The sequence below is a fragment of the Molothrus ater genome, chromosome 1 (assembly GCF_012460135.2).
Source record: "Molothrus ater isolate BHLD 08-10-18 breed brown headed cowbird chromosome 1, BPBGC_Mater_1.1, whole genome shotgun sequence".
NCBI lineage: Eukaryota > Metazoa > Chordata > Aves > Passeriformes > Icteridae > Molothrus > Molothrus ater.
Window position 1 is genome coordinate 148,098,430 of NC_050478.2, and position 24,589 is coordinate 148,123,018.

At 42.0% G+C, this 24,589-nt stretch overlaps 1 protein-coding gene across 1 annotated transcript in view; it reads right to left on the reverse strand.

The window, feature by feature from the left end:
- Positions 1-24,589, reverse strand: part of COL22A1 (collagen type XXII alpha 1 chain) — a 237,177-nt gene that overhangs the window by 107,970 nt on the left and 104,618 nt on the right. Inside the window, 5 exon segments of the mRNA XM_036379115.2 lie at positions 1,828-1,872; positions 3,850-3,903; positions 8,278-8,331; positions 9,596-9,649; positions 11,205-11,258. Of these exon segments, the coding sequence (XP_036235008.1) occupies positions 1,828-1,872; positions 3,850-3,903; positions 8,278-8,331; positions 9,596-9,649; positions 11,205-11,258 (261 nt within the window).

Here is a 24,589-nt window from a genome sequence, read left to right on the forward strand (position 1 = left end):
CATGTGGTGCAGTGCTTTTCCTAAAGTGCAGGTGCAACCTGTACTACTGGATTTGGGAACCTCACTCAACAATAAAACCTCAACATTTACATGTGAGGTCCCAGGATATGTGAGTAATGCAGCAAGATGGATGGGATACTTAGGGCTTTTTGGTAGTAAGGGAGAAGACTTGATAAAACAATATTCAGTGCATCAAGTAGTTTTCCCTCTGATATTATGACACCTTTTCTCTTCAGGCACAAAGAAGCACAGGTTGCGTAGGTGTCAGTATTGAGGTTACAGACTGAAGAGCAGACAAGAAAATATTTGGCCCACTGAATTTACACCCACTGTTTTCACAGTAGTACTGACTGGTAAAAGTTAAAGCACTGGCAGTGGGTGCACTGAGACCATCATTAAAACCTGGGAAAAAATTGAAGCACAATTGTTGTAGCAGAGATTTGGCTGCTTCAGGGAAGAAAAAAAAAAAAAAGGATGGGGGAGCACCTCTAATTGTGCAGATCCTTCTAATGAAACAAAACCTAATTCATTTATTAATTTCTTCCCCACTCTGATCTTCCTCTGCTTAGTCAGTTGCCTGCCCACACACAGCTCCAGCTTCCTCTCCCATCACAGTGATGTCAGAAAGATGGATTTTCTTCCAGGAGCCAAATATTCCAGCAGATTAGACAATGTTGCCTCTGGAAAAGCAGCAGAGGCACTGGCTAGACACAGGACACCTATGCAGTTCTGCAAAGGGCTGAAGGAAAAGCATGACAGAGATAAAGTACAGTCCAGCCATTTGCTCTAGCTGCAATAATGAGGATAGGTAATACAAAATATGATCACTTTATCATAAACAGCAGAAAGGATGTTGGTAAAGAGAAACACAATATCTCACACTAAGGGCCTACTGATAATTTTTCCCAGTAGGCAAAATTTGGTGTTAATTGCTGGGTTTCTCTCCAGAAGAAGATGGAGACTGAGAAATGGGAACAGAGCTATGCCAGCAAGATGATGACTCCCTCCTTTACACAAACACAGGCAAAGCTGCCAGACCCTCCCTGAGATAAGCCTGTGTCAGGACTGGCTTGAGTCATAAGCAAGACAGAACATTTTTGAGGGGCCCTGAGCACTGCCAGACAGGTCTACAGCAGAAGTGGGTGCACATCTGAGGTCTCTCTCAACACAATGAGCAAACTGAAATAACAAAGGCTTTGTGCCTGCCCAGCTCTCCTTTTAAATGCCTCTTCCAGGTATAATGAGCATTTGGTCTTTTCCTTGAGCCACAAAAATGGTTCAAATCCCAGAGTGACCTGTACTCTGTGAAACAGCTGTTCACAGTCAGGAGAGAACATGGAACTGGGAAGCAATTCCCTTTGGTTGAAGCCTTTGACATAATACAAATTACCTGGTACTTACTACTAGTGAGTTTATGGGGATGGGAGAAAAAAGAAACATAGGAAGTTCAATGATGTGTAAAACTGGAATGAGATGGGAAAATTCTAGATGCTGACATGGTCAGTGGCAGTCAGTGACCATACTCAACTCTCAGGTTGTGCACACAATGTGAAGATCCCTTCAGATCTCCACACTGGCAACCTCCACTCCTCTCCTCCTCACTCTCCTCCATCCCTAGCTACACACACACACTAAGTCCCTAAATGTGTTCTTAGTAGACAGCATAGATCCCAAAGACCCTCCTGCCCACCCATGGGAGGTAGGGAGCACTTGGAAGTGCAGTGCATGAGGAAACCCCATCCCTCTCTAGAGCTGCTGGCCTGGTAGTCCTCCTCAGCTAATGGGCAAAGGAAAAGCCTGGATTTTCCTACCATGCAGCAGAAATACCTTGTCTCCTCGTGTTCCCTTTTCTCCTCTTTCTCCTTGTAGACCCTAAAAATAAAAACAAACAAAGATTATAAAGCTAAATCCAAGTAGAGGCATAGTTACATCCTCTAATTAGTCACCATACCAGTGTGCACATCTGCACAATCAATTCAAGTGAACCTCAAGGACATTTTCTGTGTTGCCAGTCCTCAGAGTTGGCCACAGGCATGATCTAAGCAGACTCACAGAGCAGGGACTGCTTGTGAGCCCAAGAACATCTGTAATATTATATTGCCTGCAGACACACGACCCTCCTGCCAACAGCAGAGTGGAGGGACAGGGAACACACCACAGCTGCAGATGGTCTGGAAAACAACCAATGCTCTGCATTTTTCAAGTTTCTTGTAAACAATGAGAACTTTGGTAAAGGACAATACTAATGAGAAAACCTATCGCATAAACAAGCAAGTGGGTTTGGATGTGGTAGCCAGACAGACAGCAGGTAGCTTTGAGAACTGGCAAAGGTTAGATGCACTCTGTCCTGGGGGCCCAGCACATTTTTGTGCTGTGAATGCAATGCCAGTATTCCTCAGGACTGCATAATTCATCTCCTCCCAGCTACACCAGAAACATTGCTGGAGCTCAGTTTGGTGTGGCACTAGCACAGACAATTGACTCAATGGGCAGAAAAAGATTTCACCTTTCCTTAGCTCAGCAAATACCTTGTATTTTATCTTTATTGTAGAAACTGAGCAATCAGCTAATAGCTATAGAGAGACAAATATGCTCAGACAGTAGTGACCTCTCTAAAACTGCCAAAGCCTATAGTGCTTCTTGCTGTAATAATTTAATACTTCAGTTTACTTTATATTATAGTGGAGTCTTACCTTCAAGCTAATGAGAGCTCCATGTTTGGGTATATTTGGCCCTCGGGTTGATTTAGATAATCATCTAAATGGGCAGGGCTATTTTATACTAGAGCAGGTTGCTCACAGCCCAGTCCAAGCTGGCCTTGAATGTTTCCAAGAATGGGGCATCCACCATCTCACCAGGCAACCTGTTCCAGAGTCTCACCATCCTCGTAGCAAAAACCTGCTGCCTTGTATCCAATCTAAATCTCACCCCTTTTACTTTATAATCATTATCCCTTCTCCTATCAAAACAGGTCTTATTAAAAAGTTTAGCATCTTTTATATATTGAAAGGCCACATTAAGGTCTCCTCAGAGTCTTCTCCAGACTGAGAAACCTCAACTCTCAGCCTTATCTCACAGGAGAGGTGCTACAGCCTTCCTACCACTTCCATGGCCCTGTTCTGGACCTGCTCTCAGAGGTCCACAAATCTTTCCTGTGCTGGGACCCCAGTGATGGATGCAGCACTGCAGGTGAGGTCTCAGCAGAGCAGAGCAGAGGAGCAGAATCATTTCCCTCACCTGCTGCCCATGGTGCCTTTGGACTCTGAGTGCACACTGCCAGCTTATGTCCAGCTTTTCATCCACCAGCACCACAAGTACTACTTGGCAGGGCACCTCACAATCCTTTCATCCTCCAGCCTGTGGGAGATGACCCCCATCTGGGTCAGCAAATCTCAGAAAATCCAATCAGCCTTTCCAACATCAGCTTAAAGGCTGCTTACCAAGCTGGGACTACAAGAAAGAGCTTTGAAAATATGACTGGAAACTTGCTGAGAGGAGGTATTTTTTCTTGGTGTTCTGTTGAAGTTTTAAAGCACCATATAAATGGTGCATCATCACAGACCAAAGCAATTGCATTACAGTGGGAGCATCACAAAATCACCAGCTGTTATCTCAGTAATCAAGTCATTTCCGCTGACATCTCTCTACTGGCTACAGGTCTGTTCTCATTTAAAGAAGACAGAGAAACTCAGTGAAGTCAAGACAATTTTACCACTTGGACTTAGTGCAGATAAGTGGTCAGACAGACTATAGACTGCTTAATAATAAAAAATATGTATGGGCAGAACACACTAAAAAAGTAAAGAAAGTTTCTAGAGCATTAGAAATTGAACAAGAGCCGTGACTTACCGGTGCTCCTACGTAGCCTTTAATGCCTGGAGGACCCTGTTTTCCCTCAGATCCCTGGCAAGAAATTGAGATACAGTAAACCACCAGAAACTCTTTCATATAAAAGACCAAGAATAAAATTAGTTTGTCAGAAATGCAAGTTGGTCTTCCAGACTCACATTGAGGCTTCTTGGCTCTCTCAGTGCTAATACAGGAGTCATGTCTTTCCAGCTACTTACCCAAACTGACACTCCAGTATTTTCTTCTGTCCCCTCAGACATTAGCAAGTTTTATCCTTCTGCTTTCAGACTTTAACTACAAACTGTCCCATACAGGTTTCTCTAGAGGTTATTTCAGAAGGTTTAGCAATGTCAGCTGTTGCACCCAATACCTGTTGGGGACTCCTGAACATAGCATTAATGGAACAAAGCAAAGGTATACATTGCTGCAAAGTGACCACAGTCTTCAAAATATTATGTTTTGAAGAGTAAATGCAAAGAAACAGATCAGAACTAAATTTTCCAATGTTTTATGTTTACTGATAAGAAAAAATGCAAGAGGATCAGGTACATTTCATCAGTCTTTCAGCTGGTTGTGCACTGACTCACCCTGGAGAAGGTACACTGTAATGGAGAGTACTCACAGTTTGCCTTTATTTGTCTTACAATGCCTGAAAATTATCTGGATCCCCAGCTGAACAGGCTCAGCCCTCAGAACTGTGCCATGGAGACAGCCTGGGCCTGGTAAGCTGACCTAGAGAATTGGTTTGGCATCTTATATCACCTATTTGACTGATTATTTTCTTACTTACATCACTTCCCCTTCCCACCACTCTCATCTGTCTAACTCCTGTCTAACACTAACTGGGTGGCTGTAATGGATAAGGCTTCAAACAGATAGAGATATTATTACTAAATAATTTTATAATAATGACTAGATTTTGTATTAATAAAAGTTTTACATTAGATAATAAAATTAAAAATGCAAGACATGTATGCAATTAATTAGCAGCAGAAGTGAGGCTTTTTTTTCCCCAGTGCAGGTTAACAAGAATAGGGTTCAAGCACAAGCAAAGATGGCTCTGGGATCAGACCTCTGCAAGGTCAGGAAGCCTTGCAAGTCCTCTTATAGCAAGCATGCACCTAAATCTCTCCTTCAGCCTGCAGAGAAATACTGCTACCAAAGTCTAGGCAAAACCCCAAGAGAAACAGTCCTGCTCCAACTCATCCAAATTGCAGAAGTCTAACTCAGTCCTGTTACATAAAACGTGGTTGTAACACTCAGCAGAAGTTACAGAGAAACTGGGTTTGTCTGGATGAGATGTGCTGAACCCACTCAAGGCCTGTGCTGAGATCATGTCTGGTAAACCAGAGAAGCGTGAGACCTTCGACAGGTCGAGCAAGCAAGAAGGAAATTTGTCAAAATGAAACTCTTACCTAATACTTTTTATTTCAAAGGATTGATTTTTTTTTTCCCCTCTCCCTCTGCTTTTTCTATTAAGTGCAGATAACTGTCAGTTCAGATGGGAATGCTATAGCTATGTCTGTGCCACAGCAATGACAACCACAAAAAACCTCTTTATCCTTTTATTAGAGATACAGTGGGGAAAAATGAAGGAAAAGGTTGAATATTTGCGGCAGGATATTGCAGGCTAAAGGGTCTGATCTCAAAAATCCAAACTTTATTTCTCTGCCATAACATTGTACAGTGAACAATCTGAGATCTGACCCTTTTTCTCTGGACCCACTTATTCCATTTAAATTAACCTGTGAGGTCCCACATATTTATGTGGGAGTTTTCCCCACTGACCAGTGAATATTTCTTGCCATCTCAGATTACCATGACATCTGTAACCAGAAGCTCCAACACCTCAGCACAAGGCTGACTTTGATAACTCTTCTTTGTGTCCAGCTTGTAGCCAGCAAGATCATCCATCATTCTTGGGGAACAAAGAAATTTACCCTCCAAGTTTGATGAAAAAGAAAAAACTCACTCCAAACCCTACAGGTTTATGCTGAAGACACTGAGCTAGGAACAATCTCCCCCAGAGACATCACTGAGAAGCAAAACCAGTAAAACCAGGGATGATGTACCAAGGTCATTTCATTCCTGTAACCTGTACATGAACCCTGATGGGCTCAACGACCATTTCTGTAACTCTTTGGACTGAAATTCCATTACCAGAAGTCTGGAGGACTCTTATCTGTGCTACTGGAAGCTTCACACAATTAATGAGGTCTGTAAAAAGTACAAGACAATGTCTTAAAAGAAAGTGCTGGCAATTCCCACTGAAGCAAAAGGCTCCTCAGCCAAGGAGATAAACAAGGGGCTGAATTTCCTGGGGCACAGGTATCATTGCTGAACACACACTGGGCTTGTCTGGCTCAATGCTAATGAAGATGGATTGAGACAGGAAGGATCACAACCCAACCAACCAGACAAACTGCAACATTGCTCTCCACGGAGCCTGGGGTAGAGCCCAGAGCTGCTATATTGATGCCAAAAATAAGTGATCTGCCAAAAAACCTCTAAATAATCATTACACCAGTAATTGGAGATGTGACCTCTCTAATTGCCAACTCCACCCATCCTTATACACCTTGTTCCACATTGATGAGGTGCTCAGGCTTTACACTGAGGAGTAATGTGGATTCCTGTTTTAGATTTTAAAGCCCTGTCAGCAACTCAGGGTTATTTCTTAAAATAGCTCAGGCCAGAATCCAGCTCAAGGACACTGCTCACAGCCAATGCTTCATTGAGGTAAATGAAAGTCACTGTGAAAACACACAATAATTTTATATTTAGGCACTGTGAGAGGCTGGGGTTGGCCAAGCTCATGTCTTCCCTGGGAGCACCTGGCACTGTCCAGTCAGATGTCTTTAGGTCCAGCCCCACCAGCACCTGTCCTGCCCAGCCCATAGATCTGAACTCCTTCTATTCTGCATTGCCTCATTAATTGGCAGAACTGCATGTTCCTGAAGAACCTGGTGGGAAATATGGAGCAGGATCAAGTCCACTTTGAGGAAAATGTAAGTACCTCAGTTTAGCTTGGTTTGTAAAAGCTTTGCAAAGCAAATGTGAGGAAATTCATACCACATAGAGCATCATATAGCCTGCTGCTCTGTAACTCCACTACATGAGACATGGAGGACAGAGAGAAAATATGTATTTATTTACTTGATAGGAGAGATGCAGATAAAAAGCATTTGTGAGTGATAAATTCAGTTCATTTCATCCAAGATCCAAATCCTATTAAGTGCAAAATATTCAGTGTGCTGCCATTCGGCTCAGCCCAGCCCTGCTTTGCACGTGTCATTTATCCCCTGCTGAAGCCAATGTGGTTTCCACAGAGAACCCTGGGATGGCTGCCAAGTATTTCTGCTAATCTACAAACTCCTCATGAGTTCTGATACTCTCCTGATGGGACTTTGCAAAATCTATGCAAAATTACCTTTTGGTGACAGGGCTCTGCATAGCTGAGGAACACAGAGGACCTGTGTATGACCTGCTTCATCAAGTCCTCTCAGACAGAGCCAAGGGACAGTCAAGGCTACACCTAGAAAGGTGCTGAGGTACCAAACTCCTGTTTGAGGGTAATGGCATCAGTGAACTCAGTGTGAGATTTAAGTGACTAGAAATGGCTCTTTCAGAAAGATGAGATATTCAAAGGTCTTGGCTTCTACAGGAACAGAACTGAGTGAAGTTAATTTAGGCAGTCAAATAGTTGTCCTCGCAGCACCTTTTACAAGATGAACTGAACTTGCTGTGCATGGTACCCCCAAAAACACACTTGTCACCATCTACTTTTTGTGTTATAACAGCAAGGCTGAAACCACTTGAGGGTATTTATCCCCTCAATAACCAGGGAACAAGGCAAGGAGAGCTGAGACTTTGAAAGAAGGTTAGAGAATTGCTGCATCAAAATTTGCATTTCTGATGCCCAGCTAAGTCCCACCAGATCTGCATTCAGAAGCACCTTGTTTGAAGCAAACCCAGTGATATAAGCACTGGCTTAAGTTCTGTATCACTCAGGCACTGCTCACTGGTGCAAAACAGAAGCTCCCAAACTAGGCAGAAACATTAAGGATAGGATCTCTACATGTTCTATTTTTCAAGTCATAGAGTAGGAGTAATAATTCTCATCAGCATCTTAGTGAGAGTTGGAAAAGCTATAGAAGATACGACACAAGGTTTATGTGCCCCAAAACATGTTTTGTTCACCTTCTCCAGCTACACTGTTGATTGAAAAAAAGTTATTTCTTCTTCTTACACTCTTTGCATAATTGCTGATACCTTAGCAGGCCCCTTATGAAAATGGGCATTTTGAGTTTCTAAATTCACTAGTAAGAATATCAAATGTCATCAACAATGAGTAATTCAAGCCATCTAAACATAAAAAATCAGTTAAAGAAATATGCCTGTCCATGCAAAGAAGAAAGGAAAGCTTACCTTTGGACCTGGTGGCCCAGGCAGTCCAAAGGCCCCTGGATGTCCTCGTTCACCCTGCAAGTAACAGAAATATCACTGGTAAACACAAATCTTTTCTATAGAAAGGCTAAGATAGCTCAAAATAGTCAGTGCATGCAGTTAGAAATATTGACAGTCCTGAGTGCCATTATACAGAGAGCTGAAAGTTTACAATGTGTTTTCCTCAGAAAAATGAAAGCAGAAATAAAATGAAAACTGAAGCAGCTCTTTATCTACTCTCAAAACACAATCAAGTAGTAAAAAATGGATTCCCTAAGTTGTGAGCAGCTTGCACTGATTAAAGTGTGCAAAGATGGATTCCTTGGAGTCAGCAAAATGCATTTGTTCTTGATTTGTCACCTTGCAGTGTATAAACAAATCTTATAAGGAATTCTGTAAGTACAACACTGTTCAATCCCATGCCATGTGTGATGTGATGAAGTTGCATCAGTTCTGGAAGCAATATTGAAAAATTGTCACAGTTTTTCCAAAGTAGGGCAATCGTGGAACAAAGAAAAAACAGGATGTAAGGAAAAGTGTTTTTTTTGCTGTGTGTGTCTCCTTTTGTGTATACCTGCCTTCCAGAGAATCCTTTCCCAAGTTCCTTCAATTGCCACCAAGTGACTGCCATAAAGTGAATGACATGGTGAAGGTTCAACATTAGGTTGAAGACATTTCTAAGGGATGGTGATCAAGCAAGAGAAAAGATGTAAGGCTCTAAAACACACTTCTATGAGATACTGGAAAACATATTTATGGTTTTGTGTTTCAGCTGTGGTCCTCTCACAGGCAGTCTGTGGTACACTGCATCCTTCCTAGAACTAACCTTGCCCTCCTCCTCTTCTCTTAGTATTTATCAGTGCACAGAAGGACCCGAGGTATTTTCTTCTGTGACCAAGACTCCAGTTTCTCCTGCTGTGGAAAGCAGCATGGTCCCTTGCACCTTTGCTGACTCTGCTAGCCAAGGACTCCTTGCCAGCCATAAAAGAAGTGGCCAGGCTCTGCAGCTGCAGCTCTTTACCAGCAGGTCCCAAACCACAGGCTGCTCCCTCTCCCTCCTTAATGAATGACAACAGAGCTGCCCTGGAGCTTCCAGCCATGGTTTATCCATAGGACACCTGCCTTGGCTGCAGACATGTGAGGGAGAGTTTTGGGACTATTAACCTCCTGCCATTTATTTCTGCTGCTCCTAAAATGACCACACAAATCCCCCAGACGGGTTCCACTCCATGCAGGCTGATGCCCACTGCCTGCCTCACACTGAAAAGCAGGATTACATGGGAGGAACAAAAAGGCTTACAGCTTCTCCTTTTGCTCCATCCCTCCCAGGGGGGCCAGGTGAGCCCAGGGAACCCTGTAACAACAACAGAGTTATCATCAGCACAGCATTAACACCACTGCAAGTGCAGTGACACGAGCAGCACATCTAGAGAAGAATAAGAAATGAGGAGAAACATTTCAACACAAACATTCATTATTTACAGTTCCTGGAGGAGCTGCTGCTGACATTAACACACTAGGGATGATTGATGAGCTGCTAATGAGGAACTAGGCACTCTAGTCCACTTAACTCATTTAAGAATAAATTAATATAAAAGCTCTGGAGCTAATTAGACACATAACAACTGAGTCATCTTAATATTATCATATCATCTTATCTTAGCTTCTTTCTTCACCATTCCATTGTCTCAAAAATTGCATTATTATTTTTTTTTCCTCCTTGATTATACAGCATTCATCCCAAAGTTCAGAAGCCTCTAGGCAAAGCTATAATATACATAAGTAGTAAGCCTAAAAGCAAATGGAAAAGAAGCCTTGTTATACTCAAGCAGTCCTCAGGAATGACCCTGGCCACTGGGAAGAGAGTCCCAGAGCTGTGAATATGCAGAGGTGTAGAAAACAAAGAAACAGAATGCCAAATAACACCTAAATTCAAAATTTTACCATTTAAAAATCTTCCTATGCACCAGGATGAATGGAACTAAATATGCTGAGATTGGCAGCTCCCCAGCTAACAGGAACAGCAGCAAATGTGGAGAAAAAGCAAGTTTTCTGCCTGCAACTGGCAATTTAAAGAACAAATGGAGAGTGGAACAAACAACAGACAAGTTCAACACACAGTGAGGAACTGGCTTAGTGTTTTCACTTCTCGCACTGCAGCAGTTTTGTCTTAGGTGTGTTATAAAAAAAAAAGCTCAAGTGAGAAACAGACATGGGCACTGCAGGCTGTGATTGTACAGGGCTGGTTTGTTGTATGTTACTTGGAGAGGCATTTTGCCTGATCTGGAACATTTGCTGTTTTATAAGAGGTGGAAAAAGTTTAATTTCCTAAAATTCCTCCTGCAAATGAGAATTTGATTAAGGGATTTCCAACAAATGTGTCCAAAGTCAATACTAGTCAACAGAATTATTTCAGTACTGGATTTAATTTTTGGTTTTTTTAAAATGATGACACAGTAAGCGGCTAAAGGCCACCACAGTCCAGAAGTTATTTATGTTCAGTGCAAGTAAAGTCATAGTAATCTTTGGCCTTCTGTGTCTCATATTGAAGAGACTCTAGTGTTCCTGTGTGTATTAGCACTGAGCTCCTGTTCTATTACATTTAAGTATTTTGGAGTTTTACAAAGTTTAGTCAAAGCTCATGCCTTTGAGCTCTCCACACATTTGTCAAATGTGGCTGATCATCATCATAAAATTTAAAACTTAAAAACGTTTGGCTGCACTTTGATGAAAAACAGTACAACATTACAATATCCTGTTCTGAGCACCTTCCTTACACAAAATGAGACACAATATAATACAGAAGTAAAACAAAAGACTTAGAGTAGGGTCGGTTTTCATTAGACTTCCACAGCAGCTTATAAACTCTTAAACTTTTCAAAGTTTAATTAATAAAGACTTTGACTTACTTTTTCTCCTTTGTCCCCTTTCAGTCCAGGGAAGCCAGGAAAGCCTTCTTCACCCTACAACAGCAATGGAAGAAATACCCCATATCAAATGCCATATCATTCTGTGCTATATCTGTGTACTTTAGACAGTGCAGTTGTCATCTCTTGAGAACTGAGTCCAGCTTCTCACCCTCACTGTAACAATGCTCAGTCACCTGTCACTTGCCCATATTTGAACAGGTTCACTTTCAGTTTTCTATTCCAGTGCATTCCTTCCCTTCCTTTTTGCAATTACCATCCAGAACCAAAAGTTTTCTAAGAAAAAGATTAGAGACCTACCCTTGTTAAAAAAATAGGATTCGAAGCATTTCTTCCTTGAGAAACCCTCCTGTTGCCATATTCCAAGGCACAAGAACTTGAAGTTTGGCATGGACAACTTACTACAATGCCAAGTTCCCAATGCCATGGATTTTTTTTTTTTAATTGAAATAAATGGCATGGAAATTGACATGAAAAATTTTGGAAAAATTCAAATGTAGGATTTTTTTTCTTTCTATCTACTCTCATTAGGACAAAAGACTGGGAGCTTTTTCCCCATCTGCTTTTGTAAAAACTCACTAGCACAGAAGAATCCTTTTGCAAGAGCATTAAATTGGCTAAGAAGTTGATGCATATATTTATTTCCAAGTTGTCTGCATACACATAAGGACTACCTAAATATGTAGATAAATTCAAGCCAAATTCTACCACTAGCAATCTTATTTCTGACTTTTTTTCCATAAGTCTAGTCTAGCAGACTTAGATGGATGTACTCCTAGGGCAAGGTTCCCTATTTTGACAGTAGATAGTGTTAAAATCCAGCCTTATTTACATATAGGTGTATTTGGCACTTAAAGGTAAACAAAAGATAGTATCTGAAAAGTATCTGTCCTGTATATGCAAATTAAAGTCTTCATAATCACATTTCTTGCTAACTGAGCCTTCACAAAGCACTCCAGAATTTGCAATGCAGCTGGTGGTAAAAATCAGCTCTGCTCTATTGGAATGGCTCTCTAATGAGATAGAAAACCCATCAAATAGAAAACATGATTTTTGAGGAAATAATTTGCTCTGAGAGGTCAATATAACTTGAAGGAACTGTTGTTGCATGGCAAAGTGTGTCACACAGGTAGGAGAACAATTTGTGTCTTTCCTATGCAAAGTAAAAGGAGTTTGCATAAGGTCCACTTAATTAGCTTCTTCTCTTGCCTTTTTTTTTTTCCTGCCATGAAATAGCAAATGCTTGGCAAAGCTGAACAAATTAATCCTAGGAGCAGTCAATAAGTTTGAAGCATGGTGTTCACAGAAATATTAATGCAGGACAGGGGAGTATCCACCAGTTTTTCCTGTTTTTCTCCAAGGAGAAAATTGCACAGAACCCGGACCCTAGAGACAGGTTTAATGTCCCCTGGGGAAGCACCACTGGAAATGCTGCAGAGTGAGAAGAGCTCCTGCTTCTGTCCCTTCTGCTGACCTCCAGTAGAATCATTAAAGGTGGAAAAAACCTCCCAGGTTGAGTCCAGCCATTTACCCAGCATGACCAAGTCCACCACCAAACCACATCTGCATGTTTTTTCAACACTTCCAGGGACAGTGGTTCCTTAACTTCCCTGGGAAACCTGTTCCATTTGCTTGACCATTAAAAATTGCAAGCATTGTGTAAATATGGAAAAGAAAGAGCAGCGGCAGGGAGCACAGAGTAGTGGAAAAACTGCCAGGCAGACACTCTGCAAATGCTTTGGGATGAAACACATTGGGACAACAGGTAGGCTCTGGCAGTTGGCATTGAGCCCTGGGGAACAAAAGTCCATCACATTCTTTGCACAAAAGCCAAACCTGGTTGTGCCACTGAGAGGGGTTAAAATAGTCCTGTGTTCCCAGACTGGCTGCGCTCCCAGTTTCAACACAATGGGAATCAGGTGGTGACATGTAAACCACACGTAGCTGTTTATGCCATGCAATCCTATTGTCACCCATCTATTTTATGAATATCTGAAATTCAAAGGCCGTCCTTTTCTGGAGAAGCACCAGAACCACAATAGGAAGGTAATAAGGACTTGGGAATGAGAAGCACCCGGAAAAGAAGAGGCTACTGATAAAGAGAGGAACTGACTACAGCTTCTAAGGCATCTTCCCTTAGGTTTAGCCTGTATTTTCTGGAGTAGTTTTACACTTTAGATGGGGTGGCCTTCTGCTTTTCTGGTCAATAGTTTTGTGAAGAAAAACTTGAATGTGCAGGTAGTGGTACTTGTGGTATTTTGCAGTAACAAGTATGGCATTTGCAGTAACAAACAAGCTTGGCTTGTTCTTAAAATTGAAATACTTATGAGAATGAGTTCTTAAAAAATGAAATACTGCAAGCTCTGAGGATACAGCACTAGAAAAGTCACTCTAAAAACTCCACCCTTCATTCCTCAAAGAACTGATAACAATTCTGCAAGATAGAAAATTAAGAAGGCTTTCTGGGCCATACTGAAAACAAAAAGTTTAACCAGAATTCAGTAAAAAGGATAGAATTTTGAATTTCTTTGTATTTGCTTTTGAATGGAAGCATTCAGAGCCTCACAATGGATACAAAGCAAGGGGTAGCCACTGCTTCTCTTCTTCCAGAGACTCTCAGAACAGGGCTTACATGGGCACATGGTTTGTCCAGACTCAATGGACTGAAAGAAATGCTACATGATGAGGAACTTCAAAGCACAGGCAACTCTCAGCTGCTGCAGACAGAGTATTGGGTGATGAAGAATAAAAATACTCCTCTCAGTTTCAGCAAAAAAAAAAAAAAAAAAATAGGTGATCTGGGTAAGGACAGACATGCTCTGGTTCCATTGAGAGGTTCCTTTGTTAGTTTGAGTATATTAGCAGAATTATTCCATTTGTATATTTGAGGAAGGATGTCTGCCTGCTACACCACCATCCTGTGGATTTAGCAGACCATGCCAGCTCCAGGTTAGTGATCCCTTCACACTTACCATATGCACATGTACCTTGTTGTGGGTCATGCAAAAATTCACCTCACTTGGGTTACAGCGAGCCCCACTAGCCCACAGTTTATGGAATACCACATGTTTATGGTCAGTGACCAAATTATATCCACATTTGCCATGGTGTAACCCCAGCCAGCAGCCAAGCCCCAAACAGCTGCTCACTCACTCCCCCACCAGAGGGATCAGGGAGAGAATCAGAAGGGTAAAAGCTGGAAAACTTTTGGGTGGAGATAAAGACAATTTAATAGGGGAAAGCGAAAGCCAAGCACACAACCAAATCAAAACAAGGGGAAATTTCCCTGCTTCCCATGGGCAGGCAGGAGTTCTGCCATCTCCAGGAGAGCAGGGCCCCATCACAGCTGATGGTTTACTTGGGAAGACAGACACCATCACTGCAAATGTCCCCCCTTTCTCCTTCCTCCCCTCATTTTGTATGCTGAGCTTGATGTCACGTGGTCTGGAATATCCCTCTGGTCAGTTTGGGTCACCTGTTCTGGCTGTGTTTCTTCCCAACATCCCAAATTTCCTCCCCAGCATGGCCATACAAAAAGCAGAAAAGGCCTTGGCTCTGTGTGGGCCCTACTCAGCAATAACAAAAAGATCTCTGTATTATCAACACAAATCCAAAACAGAGCCCCATACCAGCCACCATGAAGAAAATTAACTCTACCACAGTCAAAAAGCTGTAAAAGATCCCATGTAGATCCTGCTATGTCTGAGTAGAGATAATGATGAAATTACAGAAAAATAACCTTAATTGCTAGATGATTTATTTCATCAGAGTGGGAGAAACTAGTGCAGAGTTTGCCATATCCAACCTCATATTTTTTTTTTCTGAAGAGACCTAAAACAGAGAAGGAAGGAATCTACAGGTATAAGGAGAAATGTAGGGATAGAACAATTTAGTATTACCTGATCCTAGAGAGACATAAAGCACATAAAGGAAAAATTCCTCAGTGATGTTTTTAAGCAATCCACTCAAATTTAAATGGTTTTCTTTCCTCCATTTGCAGCTCCTCAAGCAGCTGCCAAGTTTACAAATATTTCTTCTAACTGGAGAACAGCTGTGGCCTATAATCACATATTTTATTTGCAACTCTAGGTTGAGGCCTATGTTAATGAAAATAGAGCAAGCTAAACAAAAAAATAAAATGGGGAAAAGTTAGTCCAAAACACATGATTAGATTCTCATTTGCAGTCAAATTCAAATAAATCACTGGTCTCTTCCTTCAGCACACAGACCAGACAACAGAAGACAGATCATTCTAAGGTCAATTCCATACATTCTATTTATCTTCCAAACTGGTCTACATCTTACTTTTACATTAAAAAAGTGTCACTTTTCTAATGCTGGTATGAAATTAAAATTTCTAACCCTGTCACAAAATGTCAATGGAAGACCTGCAAAACATCTGCCAAGCAGAACCCCACACATGACACACTCAGCATGTTGGCAGCTGCACAAACTGGGGGGTCTAGAGCCAAAGTAGGAGAAAAAATATCAAGATTTGAAGATAAACAAAACAACTGGGCAAGATGAAATGGAAACAGAAGTAAAATTGAACTGTGGAATGGTGGCACTTCACCATTAACACCCCCCCTCTCTCCTTTGTTAATTAACTTCACAGCATCCCTGTGAAATGAGAAGGGGGTTACAGCAACTGCAATATTGCTGTCACCTCATGAGGGTGATCAGTCAGAGGTGCAACACTGGAGAGGACAGACAAAGGTCCAAGAGTCTGGGGCAAAGACAGAAACTCACTCGATTCCCTGTGACCCAGGTTAGTGCCTTAACCATAAATCTGTTATTTCTCCTGGCTCTTTGGCCTGCATCTACCTTGGCAGCTTGATGTTCATGAAGAATAAATGAGGAGATGATGGGTAGCTGTCCTACTGCTGATCCATGATTACACACTGAATTGTGAGCAGTGTTTGATGAGTCACATGAAGTGGGAGGACAGAAGAGATGTTGAGGGAGGTCTTCAGGTTCAAATGTCTTAGAACACTTCCAAGAGACCTCACAGTCTGGAAGAATGCAATATCTTTCTTTCCAGGGTTTCTCCATTCAAGGGAATCAACCAAGGACATAATAAATATTTTATTGAAATGTACTATAAATTTAGAGGTGGAGTGGTTTTGAGGGTTTTTTCTTAGAGAGGCAGGGCAAAGACCAGGGCTTCATTAAAAGCCAGGGATGATCTTCAGATCAACTGAGAGGCAGAGCTGCAGTGGATATATGTCACCTAGCTCAATTTTCAAAAGCTGCTGACCAGACAAGCAGCACAAATTGACTGCCATTCTCCAGTCCCCAGGTGCAGGATTGTATTTGCTGAATAACCCTAAAGCCCTGTTAATATCTTGGCAAATTTGACACCAAAGCTGGCCTGATCTTCTGCTTCCACATAAAATAAGACATTCATCTCAACTTGGACTTTGCTGAAGTGAAGAAGGAAGAAATTAAAGAAATCTTCTCTTCTGGGTCTTCATATTATATTCTGATTTAATAAACAGAATGGTAATGTGGACATGATACACAGGGGTCAGAGGAAGTCATAGGTTCTGCAGGACTATCAGGAAATCCAGCCCAGTGCAAACAACTGTCTAAATGATAACTATTTGTGGGTTTTATATTTCAAATGCATGAAGTATTTTATTTAATCCATTACATAGAATTCAATTGTCCCCAAAAGGTACTTTCCCAGGAGATATTTATTTACAAAAGCTCTCTAACCCCTTGAATCATTAATGTCATAACCCCCCCCACCCCTGAGACCAGAAGGGTTCTTCTGACCCTCCATTTTAGGACCATGGTTCTTCTGGAGAGAGCAGATGCCCCATTTTTCAGAGATTCCAACAGATATCTTTCTCTCAAGAAACCTAATGCTCCAGATTTTCATAAAAATAGACAAAGCAACAGCTGGGTTGTAGCTAATTTGACACATGGTCACCTATAAGCTTGGAACTGCAGGAGAAAAGATTCATCACAGCTCATTCATGTGGCACATGAGTCATTGTGTCAGTGTAGAGTTCAGAATAACACAGAAACATCCTAAAGACTTCAAAGTTGCCACTGGTGCCTGGAATCCTGTCCATCAGCTTCATATTATCTGCTTCCCTACCATGACACTGCTTCACTCCCTAAACAGGTGATTGCTGAGAGACTGGGGTGGTCAAACACCCCTGACAGCTCCTGAACTTCTGCTTCATCTCCAACCCAGGCTGAGCCAAGTGGTGAATATCACTAAGAAAAGCATCTCTGCAGCAGAGAGCACAGGGATGTACAAGAGGGAGCTCTTCTGTTTGAAATACTCCCATTCAACAATTGCTGAAATGTTCAAATTAAGAGACAGTCAAGATTTGGCAGAGCTATTTATGATTGAACATAATGAATAGGAGGTAAAATATAATTGGAAACAATCAGTACTATAATCCCACTGCACAGAGGAATAACCTGACAAATATACTGGGCTACAATGAGTTGGGTTTGCAGATGTAGGACTAATAGATCCCAAAAGTTCCTTTTTTCTTGTTTGCATGGTTGGGGCAAGAGGGTCTTCAATTAAAGACACATTTCCTAGAAACTTTAAAATATGAAAAACATAACTCTGCTCCAGAAACTTCTTTGCCTTGAAGCACAAGTTGATGCTCCTTACCAGCACCTGACATTACTCAAGACCAGACAAACAGCTTGCCAAGTACCAGAGGGAAGTGTTCACTGAAACAGAAAAATATTCCAGTCATGTATCATGGCATTGATAAATTAAAGTCCTTTCATCTATAAAAAGTAGACAGAAAATGGTTCTGGTCTTGTGGAGGATTTGACACATACTGGTTTATACTTTTTCTTGCAAGAATAATCTATAAAATCCATTTGCTCTGCTTCTGGGAAGTTTCTGATGCTTCGGATCTCCACGTATCCCTTAACAATTTCAGTATCTCCAAGAAGAGCTCATTAGGGCAGAGGAGTAATGTGTCAGAGCACTCCAAACTCTGGTGTTGATCTGCTCTTATCCATCTTCTGCTACTGATATTCCACATTCACCCCTTAGTCTATCTTCTGGTGCCTCCCTGAAATATGTACAAAGCTTTTCCTCAGGATTAACTGCATCATCTAGTCCATGATTCCTCTCCTCCTTGAAGAGTCCCTTCCTTTAAATCTCTCCCTGCTGAGTAAATTTGCTAAATCACTGATCATTCTTCTCACTGCTCTTTAGGAGCAACATCTCTCCACACCTCTCTTTAAATGTCACACCCAAACTGAAGAGAACCTTTGCCTGAAGTCTTATCACCACCTACTTATAACTTGCAGTGATGCACTGCTGTTCACTGCCAAACACACCTGAGGCTGCTCAGTCAAGTCTTTGCCAAAGCTATAAATCTCTTTGATCCAGTCAGACACAGGGTTTGGAACTAGATGATCTTTAAAGTCTCTTCCAACCCAAACTATTTTTTTTTTCCATTTTATGCTATTTCTTTATGAAGTGGTGCTGCTCCCTAGGTCTTTTTCATCTCAGAGGTTATGACAAAGGTCATGATCCTTCTTCCCATTTTACTTGGACACTGAGGTACAGGAAGGGGAAAAGCTCTGGTCAAGATCTTTTTGGAGCCAGTGACAAGGACAGAAAAAAACCCAGTCTGCAGAGACTCAAACCTACTCCCAACACCAAATGTATCAGATATCCTTGAAATAACAACCACTAAGGGTCCACACACTGCTTCAGCAGGAAAGCAAACTCTTGTCATGAAAAATCCTCCCATTTTCCTCATCTGGCACTTAGCACTATGAGTACATTTATTACTCAGCAGAATCTGAGACCCAAAACACCATCTTCATGTCAATGCCAGACAGAGAAGGGCTTGTGGGCTTTGGGAGACACAAAATCTCAAGGTAGTGCTTAAGAAAAAGGGTGAGAGATCCAGAACAGGAAATTAAAGGTGTCCAGAGTTGTACTTGGGCAAGTGAGGAACAGCATAAAATCCAGTGCTGCCCTGTCTCAGCTGCCCTTACCTGCCCCTTCAGGGAACCCAGGACCAAGGCTCCTGCACCTTCTCAGCCATCACAAAACCAGAGACAGCCCAGCAAGAGCTTTGGTCAGTGGAAAGGGGAAAACCCATCTGCTTAACTAGAGAGATTAACCAGCAGGGAGAAGGGCAGGGAATGCTTAGGGTACCTTTGATATACCAGTGATAACAACTTGCTTTGTGTGATTCAGCTCTCTGTGATTCATTGGGCTTAGAGCTGCACTTCAGAGGGTGTGCTCCAGACTGCTGGGAAAGCTGTTTTATTTCCCACCTAACAGGCAGATAATCCATACCTATCCACTACAATATCACTCTCAGGAGCATCCTCCACTCCAACAAGATTTATCAATTACAGAATCAAGACAATCTGGTTTTTCCCCACCCCCCCCATCCCAGTTTATTTTCAGAAGAAACATGGAGCTGGCAAATCTCTCTCACATGCTTCCTTTCCTCACTGCCAGTGGATCTTGGCAGAGAAATCCCCCAAAGAAACAAGTGTTGGAGACTTTGCAAACTTCTGGCTGCCAGTAGATGTCATTGCATACCAGCAATGTACCTGCCAGCCAGGGGGTAATGCTGAAAGGGAATGCATGTTTTCTAAGTTTATGTAAGGGGAAAAAAAAAGGAACAAAGTTACTAGCACTCTTACACTGCTGAGAATTAAGCTGTCACAATCACAATAAGTATGAGAGCTGACTTTGAGTTGTTTATTGCAATCTGCAGCTGTTATTCTGGGTCACAGAAACCCACAGAATTTATATAAAACCCTCTAATTATGGTTAAAAAGAACTCCATCAAACCATGGTTATTTAGCTCTGCAGAATGTGCTTTAACTACAGTTAAGGGGACACAAAAATACTCAGCATGCAAACCAAAATTGGCCATATACACAATAGGATTCAGAACATACTGAGGAAGGCAGATAGTAACTTTAGTAGAACTCATCTTTTAATATGAGGATTCTGAGAAGAAATCACAGATATGAAAAACTCCAGTGAACTGCATGACAGCCTTATGAAGCAGATGAGGTATTATTATACAGATGTTTAAGTGCTGGACAGAGAGGTTAAGTGCTCTTAACCAGCACTCAGTAGCTAAGAATAGTTCCTGAGCCAAAGAACTGTTTCAGCACCAAAAAAAAAAAAACAAACCAAAAAAAGCCCCAAAACATATATGTAAAAAATCCCTGCAGATTGTGCTTTCACTTTGCCTTACCAGGTCAGTTTTACTTGTGCTTTCACTTTGCCTTATCAGGTCAGTTTTATTCTGCAATAAAATAAGAAGACCTGAGCACTAAGAACATGAGAACTCAGCCCTGAGGAGGCAACATTTCCATAGCTGCTGTCTCCAGGGAACATCAGTGACAGAGCACTGGGGTTTTGTTTTGTCTTCAAATTTCAACTCAATATTATCTCTAAACTTGAAGATGTTTTCCCATTTTGTTACTGTCAAGAAGTGCTCACTGAAGGAGCCAGCATGGATGCTGATGTACCAAGGTTCCTGTAGCCTGCTTCTGCCTTAGCCTCTCTGGGGAAACCCTTCAGCTCTCCAGAACTGGGTAAACTGGGTGGCATTGGTGAGTTTGGGGACTTGGTGACACTACCTGAACACCACAGCAGCCCAGGCAAGGTCTGTAACCTCACTGGAGCATCTTCCCTGCACTGGGCTCACCGTTTCAGCAATGAAAAGGACACACATTTCTCTTGAAGTGCTAATCAGCTTTATTTGGAAGTTGCAGGAATAAGGACTATTTCTTGGTTCATGTAGGCTTAGGTCCCACATCATTTAACAGCTCAGACAACACATCCTGCTATTAGAAGTTCAAGCTAGTTGCTTCCCCTCCTTTGTACTGAAGCTGTTTTCAAGCTTTCACCTCTGGCCCTTGGATCTAAATTATCATTGCCAGCCTGAGCCTTACCTGCCAGAGTGAGCTTCACCTGCCAGTAAATCACACACACCATCCTGCTGGTCCTGAAATGCATCCCTTAAAAATACACAGATGAAAGCTCTCATTCTCCATTGAACCAGCCTGCAGCACTTTTTGCAGGCAGAATTGCACTCATTTTCTTGTGTCCCAGGTTGCTGGATGCTGGCCAGCCCTGATCTAAAGGCACAGTGCTCGTGCTAATTTGGTAAGTCCTGCTGACAGCACAGCACAGGGGTAAAAAAGCAACAGGGTTTTCAGGTCAGGCCTTTGGTATATTCAGCTGCCTCTGAGCAGACAGAGCACAGGGCTGTGTGTGGAGACACTGTATCTAACAGAGCAGATTTCCACAGCTTTTCCAGAAGCCCTAAAAATGGCAGTAACTCCAATTTAGAAGAGAAGGGAAGGGGAAGCAAAGCCTCTGTTAGAAGGATTTAGTGGACAAGATATACAGACCTGGAGGGAAAGAGGCTCTTCAGCTTAATTTTGGGGGAACAAAAACTAGCTGCTCTGCTCAAGGTCATTAGAGCCAAGCTCCAAGTCTGGATGTGCCCCAGTCTAGCCCAGAGCCTGAACTATCTGCCTGCTTTTCTTTTCTATGCTTGGCCTTGCAGTCACTGCATCTCTAATAAGCCAAGCCACTTCAGAGATTTTATTCTCCTTAGAAATACTATAATAGTCCTTCTGCGTTTTTATCAGAGTCATTAGCATGAAAAAAAAATTGCTAGGAGAATATAGACTTCATCTACTAAAGTTGTTTCTCATAGTCATTGCTGCCTGTGTGATTATTATCATGAAGGAAAGCAGATAAAGCATAAAAGGAAAGCCTGGATACTCTTAGAAACTCATTAGTGAGGGAAGTCCCAGTGCAAAACATAATGAAACCTTCATCCACCACCTCTGCAAAAGATGGGTGCTCATGCTTAGGGTTTTTTCCCCTGATTAATTGGTTTCCTGTGGAAAAAATCATGGTAGTGATCACTTGATCTACTTGTTTCATGACACCTTTTTCATGCTTTCTGCTCTTCTTCAACAGGTGTGAATAGTGTTGGTCCAAGCCCTGAACAAACTATGGAAATTTCTGTCCCCTTCTGGGCAACAAAGGTGTTAGGAATATTCAAGAGTTATACAAAAGTCTAAGAATAGCTATCAGCAGTCAGGACAAAGGTGCAGTGAGCTCCTGCCCATCTGCCTCAGTTCTCCTCAGGAGAGACTTCTCAAACCTTCTGTCCTGTCACCAATTACATTTTGCAGAGCTCCACTGACATCCTGAAGCAGAGAATGTCTTTGTACTCACTAGAGGTTTACAGATCTCTCTCTCTAATTAACTCATATGCACTGTTTCAAACAACATTTTAACCTCCAGAACAGTCTTCAAAGAGGTGTTTCAATACCTTCTGGATGAAAAGCAACTTCATTTTGTTCATTTTAAACTTGCTATCAGGTAGCTTGGTTTGCCTTCCCTTCAGTTTTACAACAGAAGAAAGGGTGAAAAATAATTTCCCACTAATATCTCCATACCACTCAAAGTTTGACAGATTTTTGTCTTATTCCCCCTAAAGTCATCACATTTCCAAGCACCTTCCTGCCTGCAGAACCTTTTCACTGCTCTTGGCCTTTGGGATGCTGGAAGGGTGTCTCAATGCCACTGCATAATGCTCAGTCCTTTGCAAGACAAAGGCAGAGGTTTCTGAGAGCCTCCCCGTTACATTTTGCATGGAGGCATTAGAAGGGCTGGCTCATGATGTGGATGGCTGTGCCCCAGGAATGCACACCTCATGCTCTACAGAACCTCCCTTGTCAGACATGAATTCTCTGACTTTGATCAAGCTACTGAAACCCCCTTTTGCGTGAATGGTCGTCAGAAATGCTCTCCAGCTGCTGCTGCTGCCCTCACTCCTCTCCTGCCCCTGCTCCTCTTGAATCAATAGGGATTTGAGATGTGAGTTATAACCCGTCCAGAATCAGCCCATCTGGTTTAGCAGATAGCCACTTGAATAACCTCCAGAATAAAGCTAAAGCATTCCCTTTCATGGTGATGAGTTTACAGAATTGGATATTTACCCACATATAATCATCAGTTCAACAACAGAAGCATTTGCAAAAGTGAATTAACACACAGTAAAGGGACACAGATTTATGAGCAGAAATATGACAGACTACATCTCATGTGAAAGGGATTAAGAACTCCAAGGGCTGAAAGATACCAGTCAATAATGGAAATTTAAGATCCAATACAGAGCAGAAATAGGTGAATCCCACCTGTCCAGGAAATCCACTTGAGAGTGGTTTATGAGGGCACCTGTAGATGCATTATGGTATTTTCTTTTTTTTAATATCTGTGCACAATAACTTGGCTGCATATGCATGTTTCTGTATCCAAAAAAAAAAAAAAAAAAACAAAAAACAAACATCTTCCATCATTCTGAGCTACTTAGGCCTGGCAGAACATGCCAGGCTGCTGCTTGAACCATGAGTTTCCTGGGTATAAAAGTTACACAAGTCCTCATGTCAACATGAATTAGGTTTTCAGCCACAGCTGCTATTATCTCGGGGTTTGCCACTAATGATGTGCTTGACATGTTATATATGCTAATACAAGCATCCTTTTGGCTTTAACTTGGTGATATAACCAAGGTGATGACCTGGAGAAGGAAGGCCAGTACCTCTCCTGTCCTTCTGAAAAAGCACAGTATTTTCCCTCTGACAAATGCCTCAGACCTCACATAAATGCCATACAAACAGCACTTGGCAACAGCATGGTCTGACAGGTGTTTGGCACTGGCACAGCTGGAGAGCAAGACTGTAATAAGGGGGTGATTTTAATCTTGTCATCTTGGTCTTTGCAAAGGTGAGACCACTTTGTTCCACCAACATTTAGGATGTGAGCCTCATCCTTTTAAAGGATCCCACAGTACATGCATGGCAACAACCACACAGACTGCAGCTGTTAGCAAAGTCCAGCATCTCTGATCCAGCTTTCCAGCACTGGCTCATAGCCACATAAATCAAGGAAACAAACCTGTCACAGCCAAAGTGAGAAAGAAACAAGAATTCCTGTTCGTGCAGCCATTGTGGAGCATCAGGCAAACAAAGGAAACACCTGAATCCTCTCCTTCCAGGTGTTCTCTCTGGGAAGGTTTTCATTTCATAGGTTATTCTACTTTGATGGTAACTGGCATTGCAGGCACTTGCAGCCCTGCTCCCTGTGGTTCTGGCTATTTCTTGGGCACTGGAACAGACTGTGCAGGGACGTGGTCAAGGCACCAAGCCTGTCAGAGCTCAAGAAGCATCTGGATTGTGCTCTTGTTACACAGTTTAGTTTAAGTAGTCCTGGATGGAGCAGGGAGTTGAATTAGATGATCCATATGGATTCCTTCCAACCTGAGATAGTCTATGATTTTATGATTCTATATCCTGAGGCTCTCTTTTTA